The sequence below is a fragment of the Cordyceps fumosorosea genome (assembly GCF_001636725.1).
Source record: "Cordyceps fumosorosea ARSEF 2679 chromosome Unknown scaffold_37, whole genome shotgun sequence".
Classification (NCBI taxonomy): domain Eukaryota; kingdom Fungi; phylum Ascomycota; class Sordariomycetes; order Hypocreales; family Cordycipitaceae; genus Cordyceps; species Cordyceps fumosorosea.
The window spans coordinates 146,879-169,091 of NW_017387337.1; the positions used below are offsets into that span (position 1 = coordinate 146,879).

Sequence of the window (22,213 nt, forward strand, 5' to 3'; positions counted from 1 at the left end):
CTCTGGCTCTCACCTCTGTTACGGCTTCGCGGCCAACTGCCAAAAGTGCCAAAAACATCTGCCAGTTGTCAAGCCAGCACGACAAACAGAGCTTCGTTCATCATTCATTCAGCGTCATGGCCACCATCCTTTCCATTGCTACATAAACAAATTCCATCTTCTGCAGCTGGATTGACGAACTAATGGCTCGTATACGAAGTATGTGTTCGTATGTACTCGTTCTTCAAAGACGCACACTGACATCTTAGCCCAGATGAAACCTCCACACCACACTGCCTGTCGTCCCGCCCACCACAAGCTCGATGCAACAACACAGCACCTTGTACGGAGTACTCAGTACGGAGTGCTGTGTGCTTCATAATAAGAAAGCACGGATGCAGCTGCAATCAATTACTATCTTACCGTGCCACCCTCTTCCCCGCGGCAGTCTCGCACCCAGCCACCGTTTGATCTTCCGTCTCGTCTCGTACAATTCCCGCATGGCCGCATTTCCGCTTTTGCTTCTCTCGTGTCGACACGCCCCACGCCAGCTCCTTGTTTAAGCGCCCGCCGAACCCTCTGTTTTCTGGTGCTGGCAAGGCCAGTACAACTCGCCGATCATTCGTCATTGAGGCTCGCCAGTGCCGCTCCCGGCCGGCCGCTCCTCGTCCCCGCCGCCTGCCTCTTCAGTGCAAGCTTCGCTCAACTAACGGTCCTGTTTCCTCGGCATAATCTGCTTTAAATATGTCGTATACAATCAAAACGAGGCGCAAAACATGCACTCCCTCTCCGCCTGCAGCCACCAGACAAACTCACGGCCCGCTTCGTCTCGAGACATGCGATCAATCCCTGTCGCTGTCGTCCCGCTGCCAGCTGAGCATGACGACAACCAGTGACCACTCAACACATCCCCATCTCCCCCACACCGTCAGCCCATCTTCTGCTCTGCCTTCTTGTGGTCCAAGCTCGGCCCTATTGCTGGATATGCAAGGTACCAGGCTCGGAGCATTGGCTAGTTGTTGCGGGCGCCTAGCAATTCTCAAGAATTTATGAGATTGATACTTGTTGGTTTTGGCCACGCCAGTCAGTGTGGAAAGGTTACCAGGCTGCTATTTGCGGTTGGTTGTTATTGGCGACAACGTTGACGCTGGTGACTCTTCTACTCTCTGCCACTCTCGCCTTCAGTCTCTGCCGCATGATTTGAACACCGCCCAACTGAAGGGCTACGGGCAACCTCGTGACGATTTCGCAAACGTCAATAAGCGAGCCGTGAATTTAGCCTACTAATAACTAATTAAAGCAGGTAAAGCCTTCCGTATTACGGATTATCATCCACGTTAAGGCTCTAGGGTAAGGCTGCGTGGCGCCGATGGCAGAGAATAATTATAAACTCACTCAACTTTAAAAGCACTTGCCCGCATTCATTTCTTTTATTCATTTTTCGGATCTTTCAACAAGATCTTGACTTACACTTACATATACTGAATAATAATCGCCCCGTGCGCGCAGATCTGTAAGTTGATCTCATCATCAACCTTGTTTGTCCGAGGCACCGCTTGTGTAGCCACTTATTAAGTAGCCGTTCAGGTGGCCAACTACCACAAAAGCCGAGGCTGAACCTCAATTTCAACCTGAATATAATGGCGAACTAAACTGACTGTTAACATCCAGGCTTGAGGCACAGAATACTCCTAAATATAAAAACGAAGCCGCATCCGCATCCGCATCCGCCCGTGTCAAGCGCATCGAGCTCCTGCCTGAAGGTTGAACCCTGCTATAAGCAAGCTATCACCAGCTTAGGGCGCACACATACATTCACCTCGCGCCATGGCACCCGCAGATCTCGTCAAATTCCATGACGCTGTCAAGCTTGAGCAGTTGGATGACACGACATTCAAAGTCAGATTTGATCCCCAATACTGTATAGGCAATGGTATGCAGCAATATCCCTTGATACCCAGTCTCGGTATCTCCGCTAACAACCATGTACAGTCGTCAACGGGGGCTACAGTGCGTCTTGCATGGCCATTGCCGCTTCCAAGTATTCATCGAAGCGTGGTCAGCCTCATGTGGTCAGCTCTCAGCACATTTTCCCTGATCGCTGCTCCGTTGGTCAGGCCGTCATAGTCATTGAGGATGTCAAGAAAGGCAAGATGCTGTCCAACATTCAGGTAAGCGTCTGGCAAGGAGCGCTACTCGACTCTGCGCCCTGGTTCGACCGCGAAAAGTCGCGCAGGCCGCTGCTTGCCTACATGGTACTCGCCGACATGGACGGGTTTGATGCATCTTTCAGTCTCCCGACAGCATACAAGACGCATGCCGAGTTGAGTGCTACCTCTGTGCCCGACCCCGACTTTAAACGTCTTGTGCGCGACAATTGCGATGACAACTGGACCTTGAGTGTCCCGCCTGGCGACTGGAAGAAGGAAGCAGCAAGCCTGCCCGGCAAGGCCCTGTATGTGCCCAAGAAGGGCCTCTTCACACCGGGAGTCTTCGACATGTGGGTGCGAATGGCGACGGGAGAGAAGCTCACCCAGCAATCGATGCCCTTCGTGGTCGATCTGCTACCGTATGAGCTGGAGCGGTATCTCTTTTCACCAGAGGCGAAGGAGATGATAGATCAGCTTCAGAACGCAGGCAAGTTGCCAAAGTCCGAGGGAGGCAGCGGATCCCAGAAACAGGGCAACAAATCACAACCGTACTGGCTTGCCACACTGGCGCTGAGCCTAGAGACGAAAGATCTTTTGCCGGATGAGGGTGTTGACTGGCTCCACGTCAAGCTTCTCGCCAAGAATCTATCGGGAGGGAAGTTCGACCAGACAATCGAAGTTAGGGATGAATCCGGGGACTTGATTATGCTTGGACACAGCGTCTCACTCGCACTCAAGTTTGACCGCAACACAACGGGTCGGACGAAGTCTACCCTGTAGACGATGATTGACACTCGACATACATATATGATATAGGAAGCTCTGAATATACGTCTACACATCTTGTTACGAATACTCTGGTCTCAGCGGACTCCAAATACGCCCGCTTTAGGACCCAAATCTCGATTAGAGAAGGCGTATTACCCTGTACGAATCCAAATGACGAACGAGACTTGACCACTCACACAGAAACGCAAAAAAAGCTGGCATGCACTTTCGGAAGAAACTAACTACATGTTGAGATATAGGAGACTATCTTTTTTTTTAGCATGGCTTGGCTGGTTGTCTACAGCTGCTGTTGAACTAACAAGCGACTCTGTATGGCGATGAGCACTACAATTCTGGTACATGAAGGAGCCATCCTCTTTAAGCTTACAATCTGTTCCTGATGATGTTGTCAACCTATTTATCTATCAGTAGGTATTCTCTGTATGCATCATGCAGCGCTGCAAGATGTTTACCTCGGCGACGACATCGTACTCGCGCACCCACTTGATAAACTCCGGGCTGTTCTGATCCGCCTTCATGTCCATCTTGACATCGACGGCCTCCGCTGGCTTCGCACTTGCGAGACGCATAATATGAGCGTCACGGGCCTCCTGCGCCGCACCGTCCGGCAGGCTGCGCAGGCGGGCATTGTTCAGGGACCGCTGGACGAAGAGCTCCGCGCGCGGCTTCCTCAGCGCCTCCCAGGCACGCGTGGCCACCCCGACGCGCCCCTGATCGGCGCCGCGCAGCACGCGCGCGAGACCGATACCGTCTTCGATGCCCTGGCTGAGGCCCTGCGCGGCATGCGGCACCATCGCGTGCGCCGCGTCCCCGAGGAGCACGACGCGGCCGCCGCGCGCGCTGCGCCAGGACGCCAGCTCCGGGCCGACGGCGATCTGCCACCGCTCAGCGCTCTCGATCCGCCGTAGGAACGCGCGCGTGACGTCGTTGAAGTCCGCGAAGCGCTCCCGCAGCGCCGGCACGTCGGCGGGCGTGTTCCAGGTGCCGTCGACGGCGCCGGGCGGGCCGTGGTCCACGTCGATGAACTGCGCGCCGTACTTGCCGCCGGGGAGGTGCCGGCTGAGCACGAAGCGGCCGGGGCCGAGGGTGCCGTGCGTGGTGTTTTCGGGGACGAGCCACGCTGTGAGAGCCGGGTCGTCGCGGATCTCTGCGAGGGGGAGGGTGGCGAGGAAGATGGACTCGCGGAGGGGAACGGGGTCGGTGTCGCGATCTGGGAAGAGACACTTGCGTATCCCGGACTTGATTCCTGCAGTGGAACTTGAGCACTAAAGTCCGAAAAAAACGAGAAAGAGGGGGGAGGGCTGGCTTAGCACACCGTCTGCACCGACAATGAGGTCGCTTTCAATAGCCTGGCCGTCGCTCGTCCACAACGTGGCCTTGTCGCCGGAATCCTCCACGCGCTCGACGTTCCTCCCGAAACTCACCTCGACGCCGTCGCGCACCGCGATCTCGTGCATGACGCGCTGCACCGACGGCCTGTCCGTCTCGAAGCGCCGGACGCCCGTCATGCGGACCGCCGCGAAGGGCGTGTCGCCGCGGTACGACCAGTAGCGGAGGGCGTCGCTGCCGCGCACGCTGGCGGCCGCCAGGGCCGCGTGGGCGCCGCGGAGGTGTGAGAGGGCGCGCACGGCGGCGGGCTGGATGACGAGCGCGTTGCCGCGGGATTGCAGGCTGGGTTGCCGCTCGAGAACGGTGACACCGTGGCCGTCTTGTCGCAGGGCGGCGGCGGCGCAGAGACCGGCGGGGCCGGCGCCGACGACGACGACCTGGAGGCTGCGGGTGGTGGGTGCGGCCATGGAGGGAATGACGCGCTGCAGAGGGTGAATATGATGGATGATTGTATTACAAGGTGGGAATGTGTGCGGGTAGGTGAGATACGAGAGTGGACGTCCAACTCGGGCTAATTAGTATAAGTCGGGTCGAGGTGGCGGAGCCGGCCGGAGTGGTCCGCGCCGAACCGTCCCGAGAACAGAAGAGGTGAGGGGTCTCGTGATCATTTCTGGATGACAAAATTTCCGGAATTTTTGATTGATGGATTGACTACAAAGTACTGATTCCGCATGGCTGGGTCGCTTTACGTCACAATGCCGCCAGGGCGATGATACAGAGAAGCGACTTTCGATATATGGTGACGGAGTTTCGGATCAATTGTTGTCAAGTTCTGATCTGGAAATGCCCAGAACGCAACTATGGACCCCATACATTCTTTCAACTACTGCTTTTCGTCACTGACAGCCTGCGTGGACCAGACGCTCTTGTTGCCCTCGTGCGGAAACTCGACGCCGCTCGGAACAGGCTTCCCGAGGAACTCGCACAGCGGCCGCCACCCATCCCCCGGGTTGAACACGAGCACGTCCCCCTGCGCCCTGCTCGCCGCCGCCGCCTCCCTGACCTCCCTCTGGTACCGCTGCCAGTATGCCGCGCCGTGCGTGTCGAACTCGTCCTTCCAGCACCATGCGTGGTAGCCCGCGCGCAGCCCGTGCTTGTCCTCGTCCAGCCCGTCGATCGCCTCTCCCTTGCGCAGGATCTCTTCGCGACGGGCCTGGTGCTCGCGGTGGGCGATGACCAGGGTGCGCCGCATTGAGTCCATCCACGCGGCCTCGTCGCGCTCGGTGATGAGCACCCGGGCGCGCGGGTACGCGTGGAGCAGGTCGAGGCCGAAGAGGGCGGAGGGGACGTCGGAGGAGCCGCCCGGGTAGTCCCGCAGCATGGGGTCGAAGTCGGCGGCGGTGAGGAGGATGTCGGGCTGCGCGACCTTGCGCTCGATGAGCCGGGACCACAGGCGGTAGTGTGTCGGGTGGGAGGGCACCTCGCTCATGTGGTAGACGGGAGGGTGGCCGAGAATCTCCAACGCCTCTTTCAGTGCTGGGAGAGTCAAGCATTGGTGAGTATTCCTAGATGCCGAACTGGTGAAGCGGGCAACTTACACTGTGTCCCGGTCCTCGGAAGACCGAGGATCAGGATCATGTCACTCTCGGATGTTTGTGCCATTTCTCCCATGATGCGATAACGACTGATGATTGCGAACCTGCGACCGTTTTCTGGGTAAGAATTTCTGGCCTTTATCTACAACTTGGCACTCGCTGGCGGGCGATGAGCGAGGTACGGAGATTCCAAGAAACAAGGCTGGGACGGACTGCCCGGCGAGCGCAATACGGTAAGCGCCGGCGTGACTGATACTCGTGAATATGAACTAGGGCAGCCACCGACTATCCAGGCACGGAGAATGTCTCCGAGGCGATGCAAGATTTATAAGGTCCTTGAGTGGTGAGTTTCTCGAAAGTATCAATTCGCACTATTATATACCAAACTGCCTATCGAAACCCGGGCTCTACCAGCGGGCCGTTAAATCAAGAGAAAAGCTCCTCGTCAGCGGCAAGCGGACGCTCTTGACCAGAGCTTTCTGCGTCCTATTAAACCATTCCCAATCCAACGGCGGCGCCTCCCAGAGTCTCACCCGGCGGACCTCGACGCCCGGGTCGTACCCGAACGTGCCCGAGGAGACCAGCGTGCCGTTTTCGTACACAAACTCGATCAAGCTGGTCTCGGTCGGGTCGACCGACTCCCCGTCGTCCAGATACAAGGTCCCTCGCGCCCTGCCGTCCCTGTCCGGTGCGATCAGCAGCTCAAACGGCTTGCGCCGTAGCATCGTTGTCGTGTTGGCGCCCTCCACGCGCATCGGCACCACGCTGCCCCCGCGAACGTGCACCGGGATCTCATCATACTCGACATCGTTCCTCGTGACCTTTTTCCCGGCGCCCTCTACCCTGCGCCCCGTGTCCAGCTCATAGAATATGTCATCCGGCATGTAAAACGTCACCGACGTGTCGTTGGGCGTCGTCACGGGACTGACCATGAAGGCCTCGCCGAGGAAGAACTGCAGATCGATCGCCGCGGTGGCCGGGTCGGCCGGGTACTGCCACGCCAGCGGCGACAGCATGGGCAGGCCGGTTGCGTGCTGCGCGTGCAGCGCCGTGTACATGTAGTCGAGCAGGCGGTAGCGGAGGTCGATGGCCTTGCGCGCGGCGGCGGCGACCTCGGGCCAGAGGTAGAACTCCTGGTGCGGCGCGGAGATGTCGGCGTGGTTGCGGAAGAACGGGTTCCAGGCGCCGAGGGTGACCCAGCGCTGGCAGAGGATCGGGTTGGTGGCGAAGTTGAAGCCGCAGACGTCGGAGCCGACCATGGGCGTCTGGTACATGGCGACGTGCTGGATCATCTGCACGACCTGGAGGCGGTAGTCGTCGTCGTTGGAGCGGTTGTCGCCGAACCAGTGGCTGTGATGGGTGTTAGGGGCTGCCTTGGACATGTTGGTTCATACAGAGATGTAAAAGAAAGACTCACCCGGTTCGGCTCCCATCGCCAATCAACGAAGAGCGGGTAATGCTGGAAACCTGTCAGCTTCTTCGGCCCGCCCCCTCCCGGCCGACGTCGGAGCAGAGTCTGGCGACTGACTTTGCCCATCATGCTCCCAAACAGGTTGTGCACATCATACTCGGACAGGCCGTTTGCGTGCCGCAGATTCGTCGGCATGCTCTGCCCGCTCAGCCCGTTGAAGAAGGGCTTGATGTCGTACTTGGGCGTCAGCAGATCCCGGCCCGGCAAGCCCATGCGCTTCCCCTTGATATGTGGCGGTTCCCGAGGCCGATCCTGCTCCTTCTGCGTACGTTTCTCAACCGCCGTCGCCGTCGCCGCCGCCGTCGCCGCCGCCGCCGCCGATGCTGCCACCGCAAACTTCTTGGCATCGCACGGAAGGTCGCAAAAGTTGGCCGGCTCGTTCATGTCGATCCACAGCCCGTCAATATCCACGCCCGTATCCCTGTTGAAGAAGGAGTCAAACTGCGCGTCCCAAAACCCCTGCACGTTGGGCGAGAACCAGTCCGGGAACGCGCTCGGCCCGGCCCAGACCACGCCCGTCCACACGCCGCTCCCGTTCTCCCCTTTCACCAGCGCGTCCATGGCCACGCCGTCGTTGTACGGCTTGTAGTCGCGCCGCGCCACCGCCGGGTCGACCATCATGACGTACCGCTGGCCCGCGCCGTGCAGCCGGTCCACCAGCTCCCGCACCCCCTTCAGCGGGTAGCGGACCGGGTCCAGCGAGAAGGTCGCCCGGCCGTCCATGTAGTCGATGTCGTTCCACATCGCCTCCAGCGGTATCCGCGCCGCGCCGTAGCTGTCGACGACTGCTGCCGTCTCCGCGATCGACTTGTAGCCGTACTTGCACTGGTGGAAGCCGAGCGCCCAGTACGGCATCAGCGCCGGCCGCCCGATCACGCCCGCCACCTGCGTCGACAGCGCTTTCGGCTCCGGACCGGCTAGGAAGTACAGGTCCAGCACGCCTCCGACCACGTTGTACTCCAAGTACGCGCCTCCCCGGTCGTCCTGGGCGATGTTGACGCGCATGGCGTTAATGTTGCGCAGGAACACGGCGTGCGTGCCGCGAGCGCCCCGGTGGTCAAAGTACAAGGGGTAGGAGCCGTAGAGGTTGGTGCCGCGCGGCATGAAGGCCTGCCCCGAGTTCCAGATCGCGTGCGAGTAGCCGGTCGAGTGCCGCAGCGGGTCCGCGCTCTCCCCGAGGCCGTAGATGGTCGGGTCCGCGGGTAGAGCGGTGCGTAGGTATAGGTACTGCGACTCGAAGATGAGTGCCTGGCCGGCGGTGTCGAAGAGAACCTCGCCTGAGGACCGGCGCGTGATGCGGAAGGAGAAGGGCGACGCGATGTAGGTGAAGACAAGGTCCGAGGTGGCCGCGTTGGCGGAGCCGTCGCCGGGGGGCGCGCCGAGGAGGTCCTCCGGGACCTGGAAGACGTCCTCGTCCTCGTCGTAGATCTTGACGTGAAGGCGAGACTCTGCAAGATTTTGTAAGTTAGTTGTCAAGTGAGAGAAGGGGTTTTGTGAACGGACTGGTTTGGTACTCGACCTCGAGTTTGAGCCGGGGCAGGTCCTTGCCGTACACATCGCACGGCGGGCCGGCGAGGTGCAGGCTCGCCGTGAGGACGCTTCCATTGCTACTGGAAGAGACCACCTTGTAACCTGGACAAGAGGCGGCCCAGGCCTGTGCAAGTAGGGCGGTGAACGCGGTGAGGCTCGCAAGGGATCGTATCATGGACATGATCGTTTTGCAAAAAGAAGAACTTGCACAGCCTCTTCATGACTGGGTTCTCGCCCATGACCTAGAATATATATCTTACGCCTGACCATGAATACATAGTGGTCCTTCAAGTCGAGTGACCATACGGGGCTGGCTGCTTGGCCACATTCCTTCGCCAGCGCAGTAGCGTCGACTAAGAGCTCGCGATACTACCGTGGCTGGCGGCTTCGCGGGACACTGAGACACGGCATGACATTGCGAACTGCTTCCCCGCATTGATCCCGGAGGTTGGGACTATGAGGGAGCGAATACAGAAAAGTCAGAAAAGTCAAGTCACGACCCATGGCCACATCTCGTACGACTGGGTTGACGTTTATATTCATCCTTTCATATTTAACACTCATGCATACACACAGTCACCCCCCCTACTTGGAGTTGGCCCAGCCCAGTCTGGGCCCGTTGTTGCCATTCTCAAACACCAGGTACGCACCCGTCATCGACGGCGAGCCCCAGGTGCCCTGCGAGTTGCTCCCGCTGTCCTTGATCGTCAGGCTGTAGCCGCCGTTGCCGTCGCTCTCCACCAGGTGCGCCCCCGGCACCCGAATCTTGGCGCTGCCCACCCCGAACCAAAAGTCCGGCACCACCGTGTCCGACGTGACGCCCCCCGACGGCAGCAGCGCGCTCCAGGCGTTGTACGCGTCCGTCGGCACGTAGAAGGTAGAGTCGCCCGTGTCCACGATGCCGCTGTACTGGAGCTGCACCCAGTCGCCGTCGCCCGCCTGGTACCCCGTCGACGTCATCCCCCAGTACGCGCCGCTCGAGTCCACGTCTGTGTAGGTCAGGTCGCCGCTGTACTTGCCCGAGTCGACGAAGCCGAAGCCAAACGTGCCGTCGGCCTGGTGGTTCAGGTCGACCGTGAAGACGGGCTGGTTCAGGCTCGGCAGCAGGTTGCTGAAGAGCGTCTTCTGCTGCGGCTTGGCCGTGTTGCCGCCGTCGAAGCCGAAGCCGACGATGCCCGAGACGGGCGAACCCAGGATGTCGCCGCCGCCGGACATGGGAGACACGCTGGAGGCGTACTCGACGCCCTGGCTGCTGACGCTGGCGCCCGCGATGGACACCGCGTCCTTGTAGATGCTGCCCTTGGCGCCGGACCCGTCGCCGTAGTGGATGCTCCAGCTGCCGTCCTGCACCAGGCTGGCCGTCGAGCTCGCCGTGTGGTTCCACCGGGCCGAGCCCGCGGGGACCGAGCCGTCCACGTCGGTGCCGAACAGCCACAGGTCGCTCGAGCCCGTGTCAAAGAGCAGGTTCATCGTCTGCGCCGGTGTGCCCACCAGGATCTCCGCGTAGTACTCGGCGTCGGGCCGCGAGGGGCTGTCGTGCGCCGGCGTGGTGCCGTTGCCGTCGCGGGCGGCGAGGTCGAAGTCGGCCGAGGCGCCGCGCTTGAACTGGTCATTGTACTTGAGGTTCACGGAGAAGCGGCCGCTCTCGCCGGCAAAGTTGACGAGGGGCGCAGGCACCGCGGCGGCGCTGGCCAGGGAGGCGTAGGCCAGGACAGACTTGAGCTGGACCATGATGGGTAGAGTGGCGAGTTGTTCCGCCGGAGATGAGGATGTGCTAGTCGGCTGAGAATGGCCAAGAAAGATTGCGATGCCAAGAGATCCATCTCTCTGGAAGCGGCCACGGCCGTGCCCTTCTTATACCGGAATTCGCTTGCCCGTGATTGTAGTAGAGGCAGTAGGGTTCTCCTATCCCTATCGCCAACAGCTCGAGTCATGGCGCAATGACTAGATGCGTTTGTGTAAGATGGTATCAGCTGCACGGGGCCATCTCCGTCCAACTTCCAAATACAAAAAAAGGACTTGGCCCAAGTGAGCAGCTGCGGGCGATCCGAGGCCTTGACTCCGGACTCTCCACCGCGCCGGCCACGTCCAGCTGCTTGAAGCGGTTTAGCCACGCGTGGGGAGAAATGGCGCAAACCTAGTCCTGTGCCTGATTCTATTCCCGTAGTGTCTAAAAAATCCAGTAGGCCGACTTGCCCAGTCGATGGTGGACATGGACGGACGGCGTATTATCGACCTTCCTCTTTGGGACGATGAACTGGTGAGCTTGTGCTTGCCGGGTTGCGAACGATAAAGTCGTCGTGTCCATGGGGCTGAGCCATCTTTTTCCCGTATCAAAACCAATAAGAATTATTAAAACGAGTAAGAACAAAAATGCAGAGTCTGCTCATCAGTTTGAGTCAAGTTGAAGTTGGTTAGCTAGTTCGTTGTCTGGCATCTCTCAGCCTACCAGGCAGTTAACTTAGCGAGGAGCCAGCGAACGAGTCAGAATGAGTTAGTTAGCAGAAATATAGCTCAATAAAGAGTGATAACAAATGCAAAGATGACGACTTCTTCGCATCCTTGTCCTCACCGGTTCGTTTCAGCAGCGCTAGTCGCATGGCGTACCATCAACCCCATATTCGGTAGGTAACGACCCCTTGTGAATCAAAGAACCAGCTCATGTTCCTGATCAACGCATCGGGAAGCTCAAGTCGCACCCGGGAAGCACATCACTTCCATGATGAAGCCCCCGACCGGCTCACGGAACGCAGGATACCACACTCCTGCCCCAAAAAGTTAAGCAGTCAAACTACGAGAAGCCTTCCCGTGCGCCGTTCATCAACTCACCGGAGTACGGCGTAAACCGTGCGTAGATCACTTATCGAGCTACTCCGACACGAAGATGCTGCTCATCTTGATGGCCCATCTCGTCTCGTCCCTCTGTCTCGGCCCCAGACGCCACAATGGCGATGCCAAGGCCCGGATCGATGAGCCTTGCTTGGCGCTGCGAATAGTAAGTACCAAGATAAGCAGAGACTGCGAAAAAAAGCGAACAAGTAGAAAAAGAAATACAAAACCAAAAAAAAAACACACAGATTCCAGTTTCATTTCTCTATTAACAGGCGCATCCGTATATAACTTCCTGATGTCAATTTCCAGACTCAGAAGGACAAGGAAATGTCATCCGGAGACAAAGCAAAAACGCTATGCGAGAAAGCTTTGACAAGGAAATCAAAAGTTGGTATCCAAGACGAGGCAGCAACCTCTGAATAAAAACAAAAGAGAGAAAAAGAGCAGGAAAAAAAAAAGAAAACTTCACACAAATTAAATAACCAAGAAAGATCGAAATATACATATAGACAAATTCTCACCCTCCCTACTCATGCCATTCACTAAACCCTGGCTCACCATACGGATTCCATTCTTGGCCGGGATAGCTCGTCGCCGCCATCTTCGGGTTCTCTTCTTCTGGGTCGTATGCAATCTTCTCCTCTTGCGCGTCTAGTCGGAGCGTACGCTGGCGCGCCTCCGCCGTGTCCTCGAGCTCTACGACGTGCTCTGTCGCGGGCCTGACCGTGGTCGCTATCGTCTTGTCTAGCTTGCCTTTTTTCTCCAAGGAATCGTCCGAGACCTGGCCCCTGCTGTCACCCGTCAGGTCTCTAACAAGAGGGGCTGCGGCAGGTGTGCTGGTCTCGGCGCGAGTCGCGGTCATGATGGGGCTGACAACGTCAGAGCCGGAGCCCGCAGGAGGTGAAATGCTGGCTGCGGAAACGAGTCGCTCCCTGACTGGGGAGGCTGATGAAGTCCTTCCGGTTTGCAGCTGCTTGTAGCTAGCGACAGGCGACGGCTCAGACTTGGGGGAAGGCCCGTGTCTGCGGCTGTCCACGGAGACTTGGCTCACGCGGTTGCTGTTCGAAGGTCCAAGGCCTGTCTGGTTCTCATCTGGGCGAAGGTGAGGAGCTTGCAGGTCCTTGCGAGCATTCTGCTGTGCCAGCGCTTCCTCAGTAAGGGCCACGCGAGGACTGCGAAGCTCGTCAGAAGAAGGGCTGAAAGTCATGCTGCCACTGTGCTGCGTCGTGGATATTGGGCTGAGAGCATCACTTGTATTTGCGAAAGGCTGCTGAGAGACAGGCGCGCGAGGCTGCGGCTCCGTCACGGCAGACTGAGGCTGACCTGGGCCTGAGGCATGTCCATTACTCTGCTGGTAGCTACCAGCAATAGGGGAAGTCTGGTCGTGGCCCGCGAAGCTTTGTTGCTGCGCATTTGGCGATTGGTATTGAGGATGCTGGCGTGTAGAAGCGTACGCTGTAGGGACTTGCGCGTAGCCCTGGCCTCGAATGGTTGTGTAGCCCTGGGGGATCGGAACAGCAGCGTACGAATGCTGCTGATGGTTAAGATGCGATTGCTGCGGCGCATTCATGGATGTCTGTTGCTGAGAGGCGCCTTGCTGGGAGTAAGGTTCTTGATAAGGTCTTTGACCCATCGTCATCTGTCGAGGCGGCATGTGCTGGGGTTGCATGTACTGGGGTTGCCTGTGCTGGGGCTGCATCTGTTGATGGGGCTGTTGTCCTGCCCTCCCTGCGAACCCACGGGAGCCTGGTGCTTGCTCTCCTCCTTGCTGCTGGGTGTCCGGTGTACCCTGCTGCTTCGACAACCGCTTGAATGCACCTCTAAGCTTGTCGCTCGTCGGGGAGTCTCCCTTGCTCTGGTTCTTGCTGTTCGGGGAGGACTGGCTCATGCTGGCCATCTGACCAGCCATTCGCGTCTTGAGGCCCTTCCACCCCTTGGGTGATGCACTCCCTTGCTCAGCACGTGATGCAGGCTGGTCAAATACAGGCTGAGTATACTGCTGTGGCTGTTGCTGGTAATGATTGAGCTGTGGCGTAGGCTGCTGGACATACTGGCTGTACTGCGGTCCGGGTGCAGGCCGGCTCATTCCCTGACCATATTCCCCGCCTGCCGGTGCCAGCGAGCGATGAGGATCTTGCTGGGGCTGCATGAGCTGCCCCTGAGGATATCCTTGAGAGCCTGCAGAGAGAGGAGCCGAACTCTGCATCCTGTTGTGGATAAAGTAGCCGCCGGGACTATTCGGGTATTGGGCGGTAGGGGTCTGCTGCTGCTCCCCCTGCCGTGGTACATCTGTGACAATGGTAGGCGTAATCTGGCTGACGTTGGCGTCGGCACTCTCTACGTCGCCGCCAGATGTGACTGAGGGCGTGACATCGGACGGTTTGCGAGCATTCTCGGTGACATCCGTTTCTGAATCCGATATTTCGGATGGAGCAGTAGGATTATGACTCTGGGCACTTGGATCGACAGATCGTAGAGGTAGGTTGGTGCTGGTGGGAGATTGGCCAGTGTCAGCCTTGGCCTCGTTGGCCGTGACTGTTGTAGACGTAGGAGGACGCTCGATGCCCCATTTGTTTTCATCCGCGGTAAAGAGCGGCTTCATCTGGTCTAGGCGCTGGTCGTGTGGGCTAGGAGCGGAAACACTGTCGCGCTTTGCTGCTGGGAAGCCATCTGCAGGGTGGATCTGATGGGGAGCGGGAGGAACATTCTGGGGCAGATCATTGGAAGGAACGCCTCCTACACTCGGAGCCGCCACAGCGTGCGACTGCTCGGATAGCTGGCTCTTGCTGCCAGTCAAAGTGGAGAGCAGGTTAGAGAACGAGGCCCGGCGGCTGTGCTCGGATGCATTCGACATGCCAGAAGAAGGGCGCTCCTGATTGGGTCGCTGAAAGGCCTTGGCAATACCAGAAAAGCGCTTCTTCTTGGGCGTTGACGGAGGCTCATCGTCTCCTACCGGGCTTGCAAGACCCGATGTGGCAGCGTTCGGCGTGCTGGTCTTGTTTCCACCAAAGCCAGTCACGACACTAGCGAGCATCGAGCGCTTTCGGGCAGAGCCAAGATCCCCTGTCGAAGACAGGGGAAGGCTTTCAGTTTGAGACCGCTCAAGAGCAGAAAGGTCATGTTGAGGTCCCGGGTCCATAGACGCGCGACCGGTAAGCGCATTGAAGAAGCTGGATCGGCGCTTCCTGCGGTCCTGTATCTCCTCCGTACCAACACTCGATTCAGAAGCTCCATCAGCACGCGAATCGGCGGGAGGCCGACTCTCCACAAACGAGTTTCTTCGGTCGCGTGAGGTAGCGCGCGCAATCTTATCACCAATTTCCTTAAACATGCCCGAGTTTCGCTTGGCGCGGCCTCTCTCTTCCGTGGGCGGGCCGACGCCAGGAATGGAGTACTCGTTGCCACTGTGGCGCGGATTCACCTTCTCTTCGTAGTATACCTGCGAGATCGGGCGTTGTAAAGGCTCCTCGTCAGGTCGAGGCGCAAAGAGGCCGGGGTAGCGCTGAGCAGATGAGGGTGGAACGTCTGTGTTGCGCGATCGCGCATTACCTGAGGGTAGCGGCGGTGGCGGCATCATCGCCGAGTGTTCAGTTTCCTTGTCGAAGTCATAATTCATGGATGGAGATATGGGACTGTGGCAGGAACGGTTCTTCGCCTGATGCAGGGGCTCCGCCAGGTGGCTCTCTTCAAGTCTCCAGGGCCCTGATTGCCCAGGGTACATCATTAGAGGTGGGTGTACAAGCGGGCGGATAGGCTGGGGCTGCGGAGGCGCCGTGGTAGGTTGTCGTGCAGGCGTCTGATGAGAGTGTTCAGCGGTGACCGGTTGATGCTGCGTCGTGGCGCCCTCTTTGTGATAAATCTGGGAAGTTGAGCCTACATGTGGAGCGCCCGTATGCTCGCCATGCGGCTGCCGAGGAATATCAGATTGACTTGGGGGATGTTCCAACACGTCGTCCGTAGGAAGATCAGGAACGCCGTTGCCATCTTCTTCGTCTAGCGGAAAGCGTTCGGCGGCGCGACGGGCCTTGGACTTGAGACCAAAGGTCGAAGATCTGCGAATTGGGGGCAGGCCAACAAAGGAAGACTGTCTTTTAGGGGCATCGCCCGACTCATCTGGCTGGGCCAGCATGCCCACTCCGCTGTCCTCGGCCACGGGGGGCGCCTGGATGGGAGACCTCAGGTTACCATGATCATGTGCAGTTTCGGACGGAACAATGCGAATCTGGCTGGATGGAGGGATAGAGGAGGCCAACGGAGATGCGGCAGAGATGCTGCTGGAGTGGCTGCCAGGGATCGCTGGCTGAGCTGAAGTCTGAGTCGGCGGGAGGGACTTGTCTGGAGAAGCCTCACGTAGCAGCGGTGAGACAGGCTCAGGCACTGGAATCTGCGGCGCAATGGTCATGCTGGGTCTTGGCGCAGCCGAGTACTCGTCGTGAAATTGCTGAGAGTGTTGATGCGGATGCTCGTGCTCCTTCGAGGAAGAAAGTTCGGTACGTAGTTTGCTGCTGAGAACGGCCCAGGAGCCTGAACGCTCATGCTTGGCCTTTGTCTGCTGTGGTGGGTGCGCATCGCCCTATCGAGAAAGAACAATTAATACCAGATCGCTTCACAGGTGTAGTTTAATGATATCGAGAGAGGGATTTGCAGGCCCAGGATAATAGATCGTCTCATCGTCATATTCCAATCTCAAACACCCGCAGCGTCATGAACGCAGTGGTGCAGAAATCCAGTTCAAGCATTATTCATAAATCAATACATAGGTAAAAGAGAATCCGTCCTGCTTGAGGGAAAGTTGAAGGAAATGGCCCACTCACTATGAGCTGGGTGGTATAAGAAAAAAGCATTAGTGAAATACCTTGTCCCCGCGCAATTTATTCTTGCCCTTGCTGAAAAGTCCTTTGCCCATTTTACCCGCTGAATGCATAAGCTCCTTGCTCTTGGTTCCGATTTGGTTTCCAGAATGGCCGAAGGTGCTGCCGCCTACATTGGACGGCACAGGAATGCCGCCGATGCGGCGACCCGGCGACGGCCCACTGCTAGGGGTGCTCGCGTTCAAGTACTGCTGATAATAGGGCTGTTGTGCCGGGGGGTAGGCTCCTTGCGGAGCTCCGGTCGGGGAAGTTGAAGATGGCTGATACGAGTTGAAGCTTTTGGAGTGGTATTCCGGGTGGTCCTGGTGAAGTGATGTGAGCCACCTGTCAAGCCCAACGTCCATGACGGCAAAGGTGACTCTAGTCTCGTTGAACTTGGCGACTCGATCAGAAGAGTTGCTCAAGCCCATTATGTCTTTGAAGGGAGTCACAGTTGCGCTGGAGGTTCTCGGCATGCTCAAGGCTGGCGCCGGTGCTGGTTCAGACAGTCTTAGTGCGGGGTGCTCATCGACAGGGGCGGAAACCTCGTTCGAGGTGGTTGTGGAAAGGGCCTTCTCGTCTGCAAGCGAAAGACGCTTTGATACTGGCGAGGCACTGTCCGTAGCTGCGACGGCTGGGAGTGTAGCGACATTGGCAGGAGAAGAACCAGGCTCTCTATCTTGGGCAGGCACGGGTTCAGGTTGTGGTTTGGGGTCGCTGGGAGCCGGCCCGGGTGGCGGCGCTGCGGTCGCCGCGGAAGCATCTACTGCCGTAGGTGACGGCTTAGATGCATACTCTGCTTCCCACGAAAATCTGCGCCGAAGATCTGTGCTAACGGGAGACACAATCGAGGCTTCTGCAGGCCGCTGCGGAGAGGCGGACTGAGGAATCGGAGAGACAACAGCAGGAGCTGCCGAAGCCGCGCCGGTCGACACTTGATGTGCGGCTTGGGCAGCAACACCTTCGTGTGAGGCTGGTGGTGTAACTTTCGGCTTCTCTTCCGAAGACTCTGTGGTAGCAGAAGCAGGGCCTCGTGATGCAACCGCAGTAGTTTCTATAGCTTCATCCGGTACGATGGATATCGTCTTGGGCGGTGGAGGGGGAGCCGTGGGCGCGGTATCCGCATCAGCCCAGTAGCTATCGTAGTCTGTAAGAGTATAGGTGCTGTCCCGGGTACGGCCCTGCGAACCCTTTCTTCCGCCGTCAGCTGCTCCGGCCTCAGCTGCCTCTCTGCTGGGCTGAGTTGGGGAGCTGAGTGTCTTGATGATTTCATCTCGCAACATATCGCTCTCCTTGACGGGGGAAGATGTATCTGTACCAAACGTCGGCTCGCGCTGAAGAGCTGGTGGGGGTTCGAACGATCGCACCGGGCTGTCCTCTTTGCGTACATTCAGAGGCTTTGTCGGAGTAATATCTGACGCCGAGGGAACCGAACGCGTGGTGTCAATGGATGATCTTGTCGCCGCCTGTTTGCTGGAATCCGATAGCTTGGATTCCGTTGGCATGGCCGGTTCCCGCGACTCGGGAGCTGTAGTTGCGCTAGACGGAGGCTGATTTACGGTCGTTTCGACGTCTTCGTGCTTGATAGATGCATCCTCCATGACGACTGGAAGAGCTGAAGCGGAGAGGGTCTTTTCCACGGAGGCCTTCGGAGCGTCTGCAAGAGATGGGTTCGGCTGATGTGCTGCAGGATTATCCACTTTTAATTCTGGTGCCACCTTGGGTACCTCGGGGATCTTTTGCTCAGAGATCTGCTCTGATGACAGCGATGAAAATCCACTGGAAAAAAAGTCGGCGCCGAAGACAGACATGCGAGCGAGATCTGGAAGTTTGGGGCTCGTAGATAGGCGCTTTGTCTCTTCTTTAACTGTATCGAGGGATGAATTGGCGTCGGGCGTCGCAAACGGCGGTGCAGGCGCTCCTGCTCTTGGTGGAGAGGTTACGGCGGGCTGCTGCGGTGCATGGCTTGCGCGAGGCTTTGTCAAGTCCTGATAGACAGAGTTATAGCTATCAGTGCGCGGCGCGGGCAACAGAGCAGCTGGAGGTTGAGGCTTGACGGGCTCGGCAGCTGTTCTTGCAGGTGAAACCGAGCTCTGCTTGGATACGTTGGATGCAATTTCGGCACTTGGGCGCGAGCTTTCAGAGGATCCGCGACTCTTCTCCTCCTCCATCCGTCGATAAATATCCGAGGGCCGGACAAAGGGGAGGGGTTTGCTCGTGGAGGCGGCTTGCGGGGTGGTTGAGGGTAGGCTGTCTGGTGGCGAGCGAGGCGACAGAGGGTATGTCGAAGAAGCACTCTGGGGTTGGAAGCCGCCAGCGGACTGCGGTGCAGAAGACTGCGGTGCAGAAGAGCTCGGGTGTACTTGCAAGGGGTTATTGGACTCATGCTGAGTCTGCGTGTTCGCGGGAGGAGGGGGTCGCGATTGCGGCGGCGGATACGGCTGGTGCTGCTGAGGCAGCTGCGACGGCGGGTTTGTTTGAATATGCAGGGACGGCACATCAGAAGCGCCTTGGGCGACGCCATAGTGAGGGCCGCCGCGAGGCGACAGAGGTAGCTGCGGCTCTGGTTCCTCGTCGTCAAACTCGTCGGCGCCCCAGTCGTCGCCGTCATAGTTTTGCGATTTGGCCTCGACCCATTTCTTGGTCTTTTGGCGACTGACATTGACCTGGTAGTTGTTGTTGGCGGCCGAGGAAGCGGAGCTAGAACAAAGATGTTAGTTAGCCACGGCTCGTGTCAAAACTGCAAATTCGGGTCGTGCGTTGTCATGGTACACACAGAGTCGGATGGCCACGACCGTCAGGCCTGCTGTAAGAGCCCTGATCCATGATGAAAAGGTTGAGAGTTGAGAGATATGGAGTATTAGTTCGTCATGCTCGTCTCATGGCAGGATGCTCTGCGCTCTTGATTGTGGGCCAACTTGCGCCGAAAGTCAACTTGCGCGCGACTGGTGAGGTTGTCGTAGTTGTCGTCGGCGTGTCGGGCGGCAAGAAAGGGGGGCGCTAGGATGGTGATGTAATGCAGACAACGGTGTAACAATATAAGCAAGAGTATATTAATGCAAGTAAGGGCACATGAAATCAACGAAAGAGAGTATCGCAAGAGAATGAAGAAGCAGAAAATGAGCAAGTCAGTGGCAAGGATGGGAGGTTGCAGAAACTAGAGCGAGGTGGACGAATTCCTTGTCTCGGTGGTAAGACATGATGTGGTGGTATTGGGTGGGCGAATTGTGGCGCGAAGGGAGATTGCTGAGGCTGGTGCCAGTGAAGGAATGGAGCAAAGCGCTGGAACCCGCTTCATGAAGCCGCGCTGCAGTGGGTAAAACTGGAAAAGTCGGCGCTGGCTAAGTTTAGGACCTGCCAAAGACGTTTTGCGCTAACTAAACCGCCAACCACTAACTAGCATCCACCAATCCACCAACACGCTGTCCAGCCATTACAGCACAGTAAGAAATGTTGTGGCGCAGTTTGTGATATTTTTGGAATATTTCGCTGATGTATCTGCTGGTGACTGAAACACGCGGAATTACACTAATTACATGCGTCATAGTCAGTGTTTGTTGCGCGTACAGCTGCAAACAATCGTGACAAGCTCAACGTAGTTCTGCTGACCCATCTGCCATCTCCTGCACATTCGTATTCTCACAAAGGGGGCACCCTGCGTCGAGGCTGGCTGCGAGATCAGCACCTGCAATATTACAGGACCCGCCTCGACTGGCATCTGTCAGAGCCCGCCTATCCCGCGCAGGCTCCGACGTCAACGGCTTGTCGTTGTCTGCCTGTTCCGGTTACAAGCCGAGAATCCCAAGAGCAGTATTTACTACTAGACTGAATTTATAACGGACACAGTTTTATCGTTAGTATGCTCCAGATGCGTCATGATGCGTGCATGCAAGTGCTTCTAGCATTGTCGTCATGGTGGCGAGCTGCGTTGTGGCGGAGCCAGACTGTGGCGCCTGATCCCGTGTCATTTAGTGGCTGAAGCACAGGGAAAGGGCCGTTCGCAGGTCCGCCCCCGATTTGGCCAGTCCTGGTGAATGCAATCTTCTACCAAACGACCAGCCACCATTGGAAAATGATATCAATGATTTCCCATAAAATGAAGTCCTCCGCTCTCGCCGTGGCATATCGCAGCAACGAGACCGATAAGACTTTGTAAATGGGTCAGTGTGAACTGCCTGTTGAGCGAGAATCTCTTTGACGTTCAAAGGGAAGGGACACATGTACAGATACTGATAGGCTAGAATCTCTGGTATGGACGGACTCACTCTAGCCCTTTTATAGTGATAATATAGTGGCTATTTTGTAATCTGCACAACACCCCAAGTACGAGGCAAAAGCTAAAAGACACGACGCAAAGCTACAGTATACAATGATCCGGTAGCTGTGCCACGATATCTAAAACCAAGGAATAGAAGCCTTATGGTTCCAATCCACATTCTCGTCCAGACATTCGATCCTGTCCGTGCACGTGCCAAACACGCGATCCCACAACCTTGTCTGCTTCCCGTAGTTGAAGCTACCCTTCCACCCACGTCGGTGATGTAAGTCGTGATCCTCAATCGAGAGCTCCGCGCCAAGTTGCTTCAGCACCGGTGTCAGCGGATTCGGCACGTATCCTAGCAGCCGCAGGCCGCTGTGACCCGTTGCCTCGGCAAAGTTAAGGTAGACGTTGCACACGTTCCATTCGTAGAAGTTGAGCGACACGCCCATGAGCTTCATAGTGTAGAAGGTGAGGAGCGGCATGACGATGATGTCGCCGACCTCCTGGACGCCGTCGGCGTAGAGCGTGAGGAGCGGATTCGGGTGCTTAGTGAGGTGGTGCGTGCGGTGGTACTTCCACAACGAACCTACCTCGTGCATGAGGCGGTGGTACCAGTAGAACCAAAAGTCCAAGATGATGCCGTACACGCCAATGACGAGCGGCATCCACGCCCAGCGTGAGTCGATCGGCGCAACGGCGTCGTCCCACGTCAAGATGTCGAAGAGCAGCGCGCGGCCGATGCCCGCAAACAACACTGACGTGAGCGTCTTACCTACTCCATTATCTGGCACGCCGTCCCGTTCGTGTACATCTCCGTCGAGGTGTCCATACGTGTGGCCCATTTCACGGAGCATCCGCATCAGCTGCGTCATGAACAGTCGCTGGCAGCCGTAGTAAAATACAAACGACCCGACGTGGCCGATATTCCACCCCACCACAGAGACGAAAACTTGGTGAAGGATGAGAGGCCACGCGCCGTGTGTGATGATCCAGCGATGCATTTCGCTTTGCGGAAGGTACGGCACCTTGGCCGTCTTTGGGTGCACGGGGACCGGCCGCGCGAGGTCGTTGTGGAAGATATCAGCATCCTTCAGGAGTCGATGGGCGAGCTGATAGCGACTCGGATCCCAAGTTCGCCAGGTAGACTTCACCGAGTCCTTGTTGTACTTGACATTGCCCAACCCCGGCGTCGCCGTTGTGGTAGTTGATGTTTCTACCGCCATGGTTATGATGACAAAGGTTATGAAAGGAAGAGAATCGCTTTGGTAGGACACAATGTAAGCTTAATTTACTGCTGGCCGGGAGTTCTCTTATATAACTCAAAGATCAGTGTCTTCCGCGGCTGTACAATCGCCAAAGCCAGACTGCCGAGGCGTGTTGCCTAGCCGGAGTATCGGGCCAACCCTACCTAACAACGGCGAACGCAA

At 57.5% G+C, this 22,213-nt stretch overlaps 6 protein-coding genes across 6 annotated transcripts; 1 reads left to right on the forward strand and 5 right to left on the reverse strand.

The window, feature by feature from the left end:
* Nucleotides 1-1,806: 1,806 nt before the first annotated feature.
* Nucleotides 1,807-2,909, forward strand: ISF_08911 (hypothetical protein; the record flags this gene model as incomplete). The annotated part of the gene is made up of 2 exons (XM_018852514.1): nt 1,807-1,912; nt 1,972-2,909. The coding sequence occupies 2 exons, from the start codon at nt 1,807-1,809 to the stop codon at nt 2,907-2,909; spliced, it is 1,044 nt and encodes a 347-aa protein (XP_018700350.1).
* A 372-nt stretch (nt 2,910-3,281) lies between these two features.
* ISF_08912 (FAD dependent oxidoreductase domain containing protein) lies at nt 3,282-5,918 on the reverse strand (the record flags this gene model as incomplete). The annotated part of the gene is made up of 5 exons (XM_018852515.1): nt 3,282-3,311; nt 3,371-4,164; nt 4,234-4,729; nt 5,152-5,783; nt 5,846-5,918. 5 exons carry the CDS (start codon nt 5,916-5,918, stop codon nt 3,282-3,284), a joined length of 2,025 nt encoding a protein of 674 aa, XP_018700351.1.
* Nucleotides 5,919-6,249: 331 nt separating this feature from the next.
* On the reverse strand, nt 6,250-9,024 carry ISF_08913 (alpha-glucosidase; the record flags this gene model as incomplete). Its single annotated transcript, XM_018852516.1, has 3 exons — nt 6,250-7,215; nt 7,260-8,761; nt 8,817-9,024. 3 exons carry the CDS (start codon nt 9,022-9,024, stop codon nt 6,250-6,252), a joined length of 2,676 nt encoding a protein of 891 aa, XP_018700352.1.
* Nucleotides 9,025-9,428: 404 nt separating this feature from the next.
* On the reverse strand, nt 9,429-10,574 carry ISF_08914 (endothiapepsin precursor; the record flags this gene model as incomplete). Its single annotated transcript, XM_018852517.1, has 1 exon — nt 9,429-10,574. The coding sequence occupies one exon, from the start codon at nt 10,572-10,574 to the stop codon at nt 9,429-9,431; it is 1,146 nt and encodes a 381-aa protein (XP_018700353.1).
* Nucleotides 10,575-12,201: 1,627 nt separating this feature from the next.
* ISF_08915 (hypothetical protein) lies at nt 12,202-19,351 on the reverse strand (the record flags this gene model as incomplete). Its single annotated transcript, XM_018852518.1, has 3 exons — nt 12,202-16,248; nt 16,531-19,225; nt 19,302-19,351. The coding sequence occupies 3 exons, from the start codon at nt 19,349-19,351 to the stop codon at nt 12,202-12,204; spliced, it is 6,792 nt and encodes a 2,263-aa protein (XP_018700354.1).
* A 1,569-nt stretch (nt 19,352-20,920) lies between these two features.
* On the reverse strand, nt 20,921-22,009 carry ISF_08916 (Fatty acid hydroxylase; the record flags this gene model as incomplete). Its single annotated transcript, XM_018852519.1, has 1 exon — nt 20,921-22,009. One exon carries the CDS (start codon nt 22,007-22,009, stop codon nt 20,921-20,923), a length of 1,089 nt encoding a protein of 362 aa, XP_018700355.1.
* Between the last annotated feature and the right edge of the window lie 204 nt (nt 22,010-22,213).